General features: G+C 43.3%; 1 protein-coding gene across 1 annotated transcript in view; it reads left to right on the top strand.

The window, feature by feature from the left end:
- Nucleotides 1–13,450, top strand: part of dock8 (dedicator of cytokinesis 8) — a 79,006-nt gene that overhangs the window by 31,161 nt on the left and 34,395 nt on the right. Inside the window, 5 exon segments of the mRNA XM_070446835.1 lie at nt 1,605–1,690; nt 2,628–2,694; nt 9,416–9,565; nt 10,575–10,655; nt 13,213–13,324. Coding sequence (XP_070302936.1) covers nt 1,605–1,690; nt 2,628–2,694; nt 9,416–9,565; nt 10,575–10,655; nt 13,213–13,324 — 496 coding nt within the window.

Genomic DNA, 13,450 nt, shown 5'->3' with positions numbered 1-13,450 from the left:
TAACCTGCWATCCCCGCGGTTACAGTCCCGAATGGCGCAGCGGTCTAAGGCACTGCATCTCAGTGCTAGAGGCGTCACTACAGGCCCTGGTTTGATTCCAGGCTGTATCACAACCGGCCGGGATTGGGAGTCCCATAAGGCGGCGCACAATTGGCCCAGCGTCGTCTGGGTTAGGGTTTGGCCGGGTAGGCCGTAATTGTAAATAAGAATTTAGGGTTTAGGCTCATGAAGTATTGTGTGTATAAAGAGTGGGTGGCGGGTGGATTGAATAAAAAGAAAACAATTCTATAAAAAGTCCATAAATGTATCATTCTTGTGAAATTGATATCTATATGCTACATTGAGGTTTTTCTTTTCATTATTTTAGGCTTTCTGGCATTAGTGCATAAGCCTAAGCTTTATGGCATAACAGTAGGCCTACACGTGCCAAATAGTCTACGCCAGTCGCCAAACACTTTTGTTAACGTCAATYCACTGATGAAAAAAGGACAATGTCGGAGTTCAATTCAATAGGAGAAAAGCTGTGAAATGCAGAGTTGAAAATAGAAGGGAGGGCCAGAAAAGTAGTGTTTTGGAAAGATTTGGTGAAGAGGATAATAGTAGAGGCGCTATACAAATTCGACATTCACAAGACGGGGGATTTCAAATATGCCTAAGGTACATAAAGGGAACTGTAGCCTACTGTTTAGATGGGTTAATGGGAAACTGAAATCTGGACATTGACTGTAGGTGTAAAACCTCTCACAGCCTTCATATTAACTCTTGCAGAATTAAGCATTTCTTGAAGTAAAATGATACTCCAAATGTAGAAATATTTTGACTCGGGAACAGGAGTGAATTATATATATAAAAAATAAAAAAATCTGCATCTTGAGAGAATGTGAATGCGCAGTTACAGTATATACTGTCTGTAGAGGTGTATCATAAAGCTGATTTAGTATTTCAACCACATAAAATATGAATCCAAGCCAAACTGAAATCTTATCAGAAACATGTTGGGTCATTTTTACAGCTTTCTATTTCCTAWCAACCGGTCAAACTGATGTCATTTTTGAACATTTTGCCCAGAAAATCTGACCCGTTTACATTTTTTGTCATTGCATTTTCTCCCCGGTCCCTAAACTTCTTTGCTCTGAGAAAGAAGCATTAGATGACAGAGCACTTTACAGATGTCAACTAGAGTGAAGCATTTATGACATTCTGGTGAGCGAGGGTTTATTTAGTCTTCTAGGGCAACATATAATAACAGAAGAGAAGCTGCATGTATCTAATTATAGACAAGTTGACTAACAAATAACCTACCAAAATGTCATAAATTATAAAAAAATWATCATATCAGGCAAAAATAAACCTGTTCCCACTGTCATAAAAATAGTTCCACCATCTCTGACTGTAGCCTACAGCACATTTTCCATATTAGCGGGTTAGGGTCGGGTGCGAGCCTCAGATTTTCACTTTATCACGTGTAGTCGGGTGGTTGTGGATGGGTTATTAGCAATTGCCGGCGGGTGCGGGTGAACAAACAGCTGACCCGTACATCACACCAAGCGCATGCTTGACTTGCTATGAGTGGCTAGATCCATGACGTTCCTCTGGTATTCCAGGATGATGCAGTGGAGATCCGGCCTATTCCCGACTGTCCCAAAGAGCACGTGGGAGACCGGATCATCATCCGGTGCCAGGCCATCAGGTACAGTAATTACATTACTTATCACAGCAGGAAAATAATTGTATGCTTCTAGCTACCTGTATGTGAGCATCAACAGAGTGTGTCTGACAGGGTGTCGGAGAGAGCAGGAAGTGTAGCCCGCAGAACGTTTGTGTGAGAAGAACACTGAGAGAGGACATTTAGCATGACTTTGTGTGCTGCTGGAGAAGTCTAACCCAGACCATTTCCGTTTGGTCTGAACCATTGCCTTTAGTGTGGTAGCTGTGCGGTACAGTGGCTGTTGCATATCCTCTAAACCAGGGGGTATTCAACTCTTACCCTACGAGGTCCGGAGCGATGCTGGTTTTCTGTTCTACCTGATAATTCATTGCACCCACCCTGATGTCCCAGGTCTAAATCAGTCCCTATTTAGAGGGGAACAATGACAAAATGCAGGCCAACTGGCTTCGAGGTCCAGAGTTGAGTTTGAGGGCTCTAGACAATCACTTTCTGTGAGATACAGTCCCTCTCTCTCTTTCCCTCACTCATTTTCTCTTCCACATTCTTTCTGTGGGCTCGCCTCTTATTGCTCTCTCTCTCTCTCTATCTCTCTCTTTCTCTGCATTCTCTCTTTGTTCTCTCTCCTTTTCTCTCTTTCTGCCTCTCCCACACCGTAAAACAGGCAAAGATTTCAGCTAAGTTCTGCATCATCTCTCAGCAGTGTTTTGGCAGCAGCCTGTCCCAACTTTCAGCTTGACTCATCGCTCTCTAGATGGGATTAGTGCTATGCAAGTGCATGCGTCCACATTTCGTATCCCTGTTGCATCTGTCGAKTATCCTGAGTTGATGAACAGAATAGAGTAGAGTACAATAGAATAGATTGATTTTTAACAGGTGATGCTTGCTTGCTTGCTTGCTGGTCGACACACTGCTGCTATGAAATGACAGTCTGATACTCTTTCTTCCCGGTCCGCCATAGGTTTGAGATTGATATCGAACCACTGTTTGCTACCCTGGCTCTGTACGACCTGAGAGAGAAGAAAAAGGTACAGTAGGCCTTTCCTTCTGTTTTTTTTTTTTTTTTTAGAGTGCTGTATTATTTMAAATCAAATCAAATCAGTATTTGGCCTGCTTATGAGGTCATGAAGAATCCCATGTTGTTGGAGGTTAATGCGTGCCAAGGACAAGACGCGCCGTAGCAAAACGTCGGCCCGCGCGCAGTAGATCCCCTCCTTGGGTGTCGACGAACCGTGGCGATTCAACATGTAGAATTGTCGGGGGAAATGAACAGAAAGCGACAGCTGACGTTCTGGTCAGAGGCAATAGGACTTTCTTTTCACTGTTCGTCAGCACAGCGCATTTCGTCCTTTAGGTGATCTTATGGCCAGTGTGTTAGGTTGGTGGTCAGTGAAGTGATGTATCAGTGGGATACCCAAGGCTTTAGCCACAGTCCGGAGGCCCTGGGACTGAGAGGCCTCACCAGTAGAGCAAGCATAGCCGTGTTCATAGGCGTGAACCATCTAATTCACACTGTACTCTCCTATCCAAACACAACACCGTTAGCCAAAGCTAGTAGCATGTGTGTTATGTTCTTACACAGCTGGATATTGTTTTGGAGTGGAATTTGAATTTAGGGTTTTAAGCCTCAAGGGCACCACGTGTCCCTCATTAGGATTTGAACCACTGACCTCATGGTCATCTGGTCACACTGCATCCTGGTTGGGCAGTCTGTGAAAGTATTACTGTTGTTTTTGTACTGCCTTTCCCTTTATTATGCGCCACATCAACTGCATAGCGAGGGACTAGATACTGCTATTCTCCATAACATCCATCGGGCACAATGTGTTATTGTGAAGGTTAACACAACATCCTCCTTATTGAATTCATTAGAGGAGGAGGCAGATAGGCCTGACAAAGACACCATGTTGTTGGCCCATGAATCATCCCTCTGTTACGGACCAGGATGACATACTGTCCAGCTTGTTTAACCAATTACAATTGACATGACTCAATCTGGAAAAGAGGCGTTTGGGGACTGAGGTTCTCGCTCTTCTGTCGCTGTCTCTCACTCTCTCTCTCTCTCGATCTGTCTCTGTCTTGTTCTCTTTCTTTCTGTGTGTGTCTCTCTCTCTCTCTCTTCTTCGATCTGTCTCTGTCTCACACTCTCTCTCGATCTGTCTGTCTCTTTCTTTCTGTGTCTCTCTCTCTCTCTCTCTCTCGATCTATCTCTGTCTCTCACACTCTCTCTCTCTCGTTCTCTCTCTGTCTCTCTCTGTCTCTCTCTGTCTCTCACACTCTCGATCTGTGTCTGTCTGTGTCTCTTTCTGTCTCTCTCTCTCTCACACTCTCGATCTGTGTCTGTCTGTTTGTCTCTTTCTTTCTTTCTGTCTCTCTCTCTCACACTCTCTCGATCTGTCTCTGTCTCACACCTCTCTCGATCTGTCTGTCTTCTTTCTTTCTGTGTGTCTCTCTCTCTCTCTCTCGATCTATCTCTGTCTCTCACCCTTCACACTCTCTCTCTCTCTGTCTCTCTCTCTCTCACACTCTCGATCTGTGTCTGTCTGTGTCTCTTTCTGTCTCTCTCTCTCTCTCTCACACTCTCTCGATCTGTGTCTGTCTGTTTGTCTCTTTCTTTCTTTCTGTCTCTCTCTCTCACACTCTCTCGATCTGTCTCTCGGTCTCTCACACTCTCTCGATCTGTCTGTCTCTTTCTGTCTCTCTCTGTCTGTATTTCTTTTTCTGTCCATCTTTATTTCTCACGTTCACCATCGCTTTTCTGTTTCTATGCAGTGAAATGCTGTGTTTTAATGCTGTTTTGGTTTCACATCTGGGAAATATGCAGCAGATGTTGATATAATTCCCTTGAAACGTTCCTCTAATCCTGTCCTGCCCTGACTGACTGACTGAGAGGGTTACAGTACACCAGGGGTCCCCAACTAGATTCAGTCGCAGGMCAATTTTTGTTCTTGAGTGGATGGTCGGGGGTTATGAATCATTTGTACTCTGCAAGAAGCCCAAACAGATATTACAGTACGTTTCACAAAAACATAATAATTTAAAACCTTGATTACATTGGTGCATGATCAAATACTGTATGTCTCTCTATTTATGAGTGGAAGTACTTGGGAAAAGATATCCTAAATTGAAATCAATTTCTAGTGATTTTTACAGTATTTTATGCCCCCCCCCAAAAAGAAAAAAATAAGACAATTGATTACTTACTTTTTGCTCAGAAAAATGTTGGGTGCCAAATAAAATGCCCCGTGGGCCGAATTTGGCCCGCGGGCCACCAGTTGACAATCCCCTGCAGTACACCGTAGGAACGATTATTATAGCGACAATGGTTATGTTTATTAGACCAACCATGGGGGTGCGTATTGACTACAACAGCAATAGGATTATAATACCAAGCATGGTGCATCTAGGGGATTGTGCGTTTAAGCGGAGGTTTATGCCAAATGTTTAGAACACAGCCAGGGATCCTCAGCTGTGCTGTGTCTCATCAAAATTAATATGACGTGCTGTGGAACTCTTGGCTTTTAAAGTTAATAAACTTGGCATAGCTGCCACTATGGAGACGATGCGAAATGTTGAACTTTGACGTGTTGACCCAAGTATCAGAGAGAGACGGACAGCAGTTTGTTGTAGCAGTCCTGCTATGAAATGTTAAAGACTAATAATGTGACATGTGGAATGAGGAGAAGTTGTAAATGGACCTCGCATGACACTCACAGAGTACAGGGTGTCCATAGGGTCATCCTTTTCTTAGGACACAGTCACAAAAGGAGGTGTAGAAACAGAGGCTCTTTGTTATTTTGGCTTTCTTCTAAATGTTTTTGGTCATTGCTAGGGCTAGCTGCGACTCAACCAAGAATTGTCTTTTGACATTGTGCTGGGAGACACTTCGTTAAGAAAAGATAGGGAAGTGGAGAATGAAAATAACCCTACCCCYAATATAGCTGGTTTAGCGTTTTTGGAGTTAAGCAGGCTGTATTGGGGTACGGTTATTTTCTGTCTCCACTTCCCGATCTTCTCGCGACAAARTATGTCTCCCAGCACAATGTCAAAGACAATTTTTGGTTGATTCGCAGCTATGCTAGGACCAGTGGGCTATTGATGTGCTATTATACAGATGTAGTCAAATACACTGAACAAAAATATAAACACAACATGTAAAGCGTTGGTCCCATGTTTTATGAGCTGAAATAATAAAAGATCCTAGAAATGTTCCAAAAATATTATTTCTCTAAAAATGTGTGCACAAATTTGTTTACATCCCTGTTAGTGTGCATTTCTCCTTTGACAAAGATTATCCATCCACCTGACAGGTGTGGCATATCAAGAAGCTGATTAAACATTATGATCATTACACAGGTGCACCTTGTGCTGAGGGCAATTAAAGGCCACTCTAAAATGTGGAGTTTTGTMACACAACACAATGCCACCGATGTCTCAAGTTGAGGGGGTGTGTAATTGGCATGCTGACTGCAGGAATCTCCACCAGAGCTGTTGCCAGAGAATTTAATGTTCATATCTCTACCATAAGCCACCTCAGCATCATTTTTAAAGAATTTGGCAGTACGTCCAACCGGCCTCACAACCGCAGACCACGTCCATGGCGCCATGTGGGTGAGTGGTTTGCTGATGTCAACGTTGTGAACAGACTGCCCCGTGGTGGCGGTGGGGTTATGGTATGGGCAGGCATAAGCTACGGACAACGAACACAATTGCATTTTATCAATGGCAATTTGAATGCGCAGAAATAACGAGACAAGATCCTGAGGCCCATTGTGAGGCCCATTTTTTTTAAAGGTACAATATGTGACCAACAGATGCATATCTGTATTCCCAGTGAAATCCATAGGTTGGGGCCTAATTACTGTTTTCCTCATATGAGCTGTAACTCAGTAAAATCTTTGAAATTGTTGCATTTATTTTTTTGTTTAGTAAATATTGGCACCCTTGCATAATTATTTTTTTTATAATACTTTTTTGGGGGTGGTTACACGTGTATTTGTTTGATTTACAACAGCACAGGCCAAAAAAAAATAAAAATGTAGATTTAAAGTCAAATGGTCAGACAGTGCATTCGGAAAGTATTCAGACCCCCTTATTTACATAAGTATTCAGACCCGTTGCTATGAGATCCAGTTTCCATTGATCATCCTTGAGATGTTTCTACAACTTGATTGGAGTCCATCTGTGCTAAATTCAATTGATTGGACATGATTTGGAAAGGCACACACTTGTCTATATAAGGTGCCACAGTTGACAGTGCATGTCAGAGCAAAAACCAAGCCATGAGGTTGAAGGAATTGTCCTTAGAGCTCTGAGACAGGATTGTGTYGAGGCACAGATCTGGGGAAGGGTACCAAAAAATGTCTGCAGCATTGAAGGTCCCCAAGAACACAGTGACCTCCTTCATTCTTAAATGGAAGAAGTTTGGAGACACCAAAACTCTTCATAGAGATTGCCGCCAGGCCAAACTGAGCAATCGCGGGAGAAGGGCCTTTGTCAGAGAGGTGACCAAGAACCTGATGGTAACTCTGACAGCGCTCCAGAGTTTGCCAAAAGGCACCTAAAGGACTCTGACCATAAGAAACAAGATTCTCTGGTCTGATGAAACCAAGATTGAATTCTTTGGCCTAAATGCAAAGCGTTACGTCTGGAGGAAACCTGGCACCATCTCTACGGTGAAGCATGGTGGTAGCAGCATCATGCTGTGGGGATGTTTTTCAGCAGCAGGGACTGGGAGACTAGTCGGGAAAGATGAACGGAGCGACGTACAGAGAGATCCTTGATGAAAACCTGCTCCAGAGTGCTCAGGACCTCAGACTGGGGGCGAAGGTTCACCTTCCAACAGGACAACGACCCTAAGCACACAGCCAAGACAACGCAGGAGTGGTTTCGGGACAAGTCTCTGAATGTCCTTGAGTGGCCCAGCCAGAGCCCCGACTTGAACCCGATCAAACATCTCTGGAGAGACCTTAAAATAGCTGTGCAACGACGCTCCCCATCCAACCTGACAGAGCTTGAGAGGATCGGCAGAGTGCCAAGCTTGTAGTGTCATACACAAGAAGACTCAAGGCTGTAATCGCTGCCAGTAGGTGCTTCAACAAAGTACTTAGTAAAGAATCAGAATATTTTTTGCTAATATTTCTAAAAACATGTTTTTGCTTTGTCATTATGGGATATTGTGTGTAGATTGATGAGGGGGGGAAACTATTTAATCAATTTTAGGATAAGGCTGTAACGCAACAAAATGTGGAAAAAGTCTAGGAGTCTGAGTACTTCCCCAATGCACTGTAAATGGCCTGGACAAAATTATTCACAATTCACATTCATTTGGTTGGAGGCAATGATTTTCGTTTACTGTGTAATTGATCTCACCTGTGGTAAAATGCAGGGCCCTTTATAACCAAACTATTGAGTAAATTTCACACGACATTTCTGAATGCGCTTTTTCTGAAAAGTCTGTGCATGTACAGAAATATTGAGATTTATGAATTTAGCGCATGCCTCCCATGTAGGCCTATGCATGTTTCCCGTTAAATATGGGACCTGTCGTAACCGTGCGTGTGCGAACGAGTATTAAAACTCAGATTGGAAAACACTCTCCAGTAATTTTTATGGTGACAATAATGTATTTTGGGGATTATTGGAACTAGGCCACGGCAGTTTCTATAAGAAAGAGCAATGGCAATTTTGATCACRTTGTCGGTAGATGTGTAGGCAGAATGTTTTGATATTTTSCAGTGAATTTTTCAAACATTATCTCATTAGCAGGCGTGTGTGGAACGCGCAGGAACAGTAGCCTTCACGTTGCTACTCTTAGCTGCCTATATAGCAAGTKCCATGTCCGCACATTCTGCAAGATAGATTGTATGTTCGAAACTATTTCAAAGTAGGCTGACTGCTACAGTCCACACTTCTATGCAACAATGAATTGTTGTTCAATATTTAGTTTATCAATAGATTATTGGGTTTCTATGTCCTGCCATAAACTCYGAGATTAAATAGGTTTAGGATGTCGCACTCCTATTGCACAGCAATACTGTATCCTACCCATTCTGTCAAAAATGTTACATAAACTACCGGTCTATTTACTGTGTTAGCAGAATGTTTCAAACTTTTTCAGTAATTTTTTTATATATATATTTTTTGTATTGTTTGTATAGCGTTGTGTTTGTGATTGTCCTTGTCTATCAGTGTTTTGTTACTTGTCATGTTTCGTATTTTTGTGGACCCCAGGTAGAGTAGCTGATGCTTCTGCAAAAGCTACTGGGTATCCAAATAAACAAATGCATTCATGCTATACCTCACACACTTTTTGGGGGGTATATTTTGTACACACGCACAGCTTATAAATGAGGCCCCAGGTGCCTACAGGGTAAAAATAGCCATTCAAATGGGTTTGAAAAGAAAGAACAGAACATTCTGCTCCATTGTAAAGTGAAAGGGTGCCAATATATTTGACTGCATCTGTAGTGGGATGGTGATTTATAGTAGAGCTCTTAGCTGGGTGAGGGAGTGGGTTCAACAGCTGTCTGTCTGATCCCGACCTCTAAAAAGAACATGGTCAAACGCCTGTCTGACAGAAACCAGTTGGAATGTGGGATGAGGGGGAAAAAGGCCTGTCCCAATACTCATTTCTCTACTGGGTCACATTCATTACGGCACACCGTAGCAAAACGTTTTGCAACGAGTTTGTCCAATCCACTACTAAGGTGAACTCTAGCGTTGACCTTCTATGTTCGACTTCCTCAGATATCCGAGAACTTCTACTGTGATCTGAACTCAGACCAGTTTAAAGGGTTCCTGAAACCCCACACGCCACAGACGGACCACTCCACCCTCTCCCGAGCAGCCATMTTCTCCATCACATACCCCTCCCCAGATATCTACCTGGTCATCAAGGTAAGATATGCATCTTATCCACCTGCATCGATCTACAGTACTTTCTCATTCAGGTAATAGACATACCTAATACTGTGCACAGATCTACAGTTGTTGGTCATTAAGGTAAACATTATAGACCCATCTACCCATGATGCCTCTATTGTTCTAGACCCGGTTTCCAAAAATAATAAGTTCATTGTTAGAACCTTTTGTAGGAGCATCATTAAATCTCTGCGCTGTTTCCCACAACCACAAACAGTTGTACTCTAAAACCTGCCTCCGCTAAGTGTCGTTAGATGCTTTTTTTGCCCTCCCACGTCACTTTAAACACACAGGATCTCCGCTAAACATAGAATCACATGGTTTATCCATCTCTCTGTGTCCACCGATAACATCAGAACAAAGTAGACTGCAAATACAAAGTTGCCAAKGTTTTTGCAATTGRTACGTATAAAAATATGCTTAAAATGAAAACCGAGATTGCTGCATTCAAATAGAAACAGTAAGCTATAGGCCTATTTCAATCATATTGAAATACATTTCATGTCCAATCAATTGAGTTCTATTTTGCTACTTGTAGGCTACTGTCTGTAATTTGCCCCAATATATTAATGTCTAGCCTAACATGTGCGCAATGATGTGCCAAATTGGTGATTTCGTGCATTTGCAGTCATARGTGGTAATATCTATCTAGGAGCTGATCCGTCGTCAGTATTGTGAAATAATTATAATGTTAGGGAAAGATTTGAATGGAGAAAGCTGATCCGAGAGCAGCGTTTCCCTTTCGATCTTATCAGTATTGACACATGCGCCAACGACACACGTAGTGACCCGTCTCTCTGCGTGGTGTTTTGGGAAACGCATGTTACGTCTTCGGGCGTTGTAGGAAAGATGCACTGTTAAAACACTCATAAGCCTAAGTCCCGTCGCTATCGGGAAACTGGCGCCCTGTGTGTTAAGGTAACATTGTATGTAACTGACCATAGACACCTGTGTACAGTATTAGCTTGTCCTGGCTGTGTTTCAGATAGAGAAGGTGCTGCAGCAGGGGGAGATCAGTGACTGTGCTGAACCATACATGGTTATGAAGGAGAGTGACTCAGCGAAGGTAGTGCCATGAGGAGGCCTGTCACACACACACACACACACACACACACACACACACACACACACACACACACACACACACACATACTATGACATTTTAGACGATTCGTGCTTCTGACTTTGTGGCAACAGTTTGGGAAGGCCCTTTTCCTGTTTAGCATGACAATGCCACCGTGCACAAAGTTAGGTCCATACAGAAATGGTTTGGCGAGATCGTTGTGGAAGAACTTGACTAGCCTGCACAGAGCCCTGACCTCAACCCCACGAACACACCTTTGGGATGAATTAGAACACTGACTGCGGGCCAGGCCTAATGCCCGACCTCACAAATGCTCTTGTGGCTGAATGGAAGCAAGTCCTGCAGCAATGTTCCAACATCTAGTGGAAAGCCTTCCAGAAGAGTGGAGGCTTTTATAGCAGCAAAGGGTGACCAACTCCATATCAATGCCCATGATTTGAATGAGATGTTTGGACGAGCAGGTGTCCACATACTTTTGGTCATGTAGTAATAGCTTCAAGCACTGTTGGTCCATTACTTACTACCCTAACAGCTGTATTCAATGTCTCCATTCTTACCACCATGTATACATTCCCTTCATGTGAGATTTACCACATGTTAGACAGCCAGTCTCCAGGTGTGATTGTACTGACCACAGCACAATGAGCACGTAGCTTCTGGCCTCCATAGTTTCCACCAACGTTGTAAACACTTCTACCAAGAGTCTGACCTGAGTAATATCAACACTCACTCCTTTCCTCCTCTTTGTGCTTAAATGGCCCCCTATCCCCATAGGGCAGTGGTCAAAAGTTAGGGCATTATATAGGAATAGGGGCATTTGGGACACACCCTAAGCGTGTGTCTCCTGGTCTCCAGACAGAATACGAACCACATTTGTTTATGTTGTTTTTGATGCCGTGTAATTGTGCAATATCATGCATTTTGTACTTCGCTCCACAGAGTGCCATCTCTAGTGGTCTAGTATTGATGTGCAGGCTCAGGCTGTCATAACTCTGAGGTGGGAGTGCTGCACATGCCCTATGGGTTTTTCCTGACCACCTGACCTGACCGAATGCACTCGCCATTAACAGGGTCTGTGCTATTGAGATCTTTGGGACCTACCCTAAACCATAATCCTAACCTTAAACCCCTACCCTAAACCTAACCATAACCTAATCGTAACTTTAACCCTAACCATTTGAAAATTTCAACTTCAATGAGGTAGGGACGTCCAAGGATCCCGCCTAGCACAGACCATTCACAGGTGGTGTGCAATTACTCACTACTTCCCACAAATCTAAAATAATTGGATTAGAGGAGGCATGGGCTCGTGGGAGTTTCCACTATTTCTTATACCAGTTATTTCCTTTCGAATCAGTGAAGGGAAGTGAAGAGGTGGGAGGAAGGAGAGATAATTGGCATATCCCCAGCGTTTTCCCTGGAACATTATTCTCTTCTTAAATGACCACACCCATCCCTTCCACCATGAGGATGTACTGTGAACAATCTGATCTCTCTCTCCCCCTCTCCGTCCCTCTCTCCAGGAACCTGTTCTATGGGTACCCCCAGCGGCTCAACTTTGTCAACAGGCTGACTTCAGCAAGGAACATCACCATTAAAATACAGTTTAATGAGTGGAGAAGACCCGAGCTGTGTGCTGCCTGTGAGTTTGACCACACACACACACACACGAACAATGATTCCAAGCACCACCCTCCTTTTGAAGCTTCCAGTCTGTTATTCAAACTCAATCAGCATGACAGAGTGATCTCCAGCCTTGTCCTCGTCAACACTCACACCTGTGTTAACGAGAGAATCCCTGACATGATGTCAGCTGGTCCTTTTGTGGCAGGGCTGAAATGCAGTGGAAATGTTTTTTGGGGATTCAGTTCATTTGCATGGCAAAGAGGGACTTTGCAATTCATCTGATCACTATTCATAACATTCTGGAGTATATGCAAATTGCCACCATACAAACTGAGGCAGCAGACTTTGTGAAAATGTATATTTGTGTCATTCTCAACTTTTGGCCACCACTGTACATGTGATAAGGCCATATCTAACCAGATATCATATACACTTACCATAAATCCTCATGAATATTTGCAGCCGTAGATGGTAATATTTCTCTAGGAACTGCTCCTCCATCAGTATTGAGAAATAATGATAATGTTGATGAAGGAAGGACATAATCCACATAGCAGACATGCATGGAATAGCATCGCACCGCAAGGGCGCATTTTGACATCCTACTATCATCTGTGGATAAGCCCAAGAATTGGTGCTGCAGAAACTCTTAGTTGCACCCCTCAATATGTGGCCCAAGTATTTGTCACTTTCTTACAGTATGTTTAGTTGGAAAAGATGAGAGGTCTGCTGTGCAACACTGCATCTTCACACTTTTTAAAACTCTGAGACGGTATATCATCCCCACCACACCTCTTCAGCTATGCAGAAAGCCCGAGTCCGACATTGTTGCTTTTAGCACATAGTGAATGTTTTGTTGGGCTCCACTTCTTCTACAGATGAACACAAACCCATGTGTATTTGACTGAACTAGGATCCTGCTGTGTTTCAGGAAGGCGACCGTCTGAGTGATGAGGACTTGTTCAAGTTCCTGGCAGACATCAAGAAGTTCTCATCCCTGCAGAGAAGAATTAAAACCATATCAGGTAATCCTCCATTCAACCACACAGAAAGACCTGGCTATCTGTATATGCTGTTTCACTCCATTCCACCCAACAACACGTGACTATAATGTACAATTTCTAAGAGCAAGTTGTGTGTGTTTGTAAATG

This window comes from Salvelinus sp. IW2-2015, linkage group LG15 (assembly GCF_002910315.2).
Source record: "Salvelinus sp. IW2-2015 linkage group LG15, ASM291031v2, whole genome shotgun sequence".
Classification (NCBI taxonomy): Eukaryota; Metazoa; Chordata; class Actinopteri; order Salmoniformes; family Salmonidae; genus Salvelinus; species Salvelinus sp. IW2-2015.
Note: the sequence above shows the minus strand (reverse complement) of the source record. Positions and strands in the feature narration are given on the sequence as shown.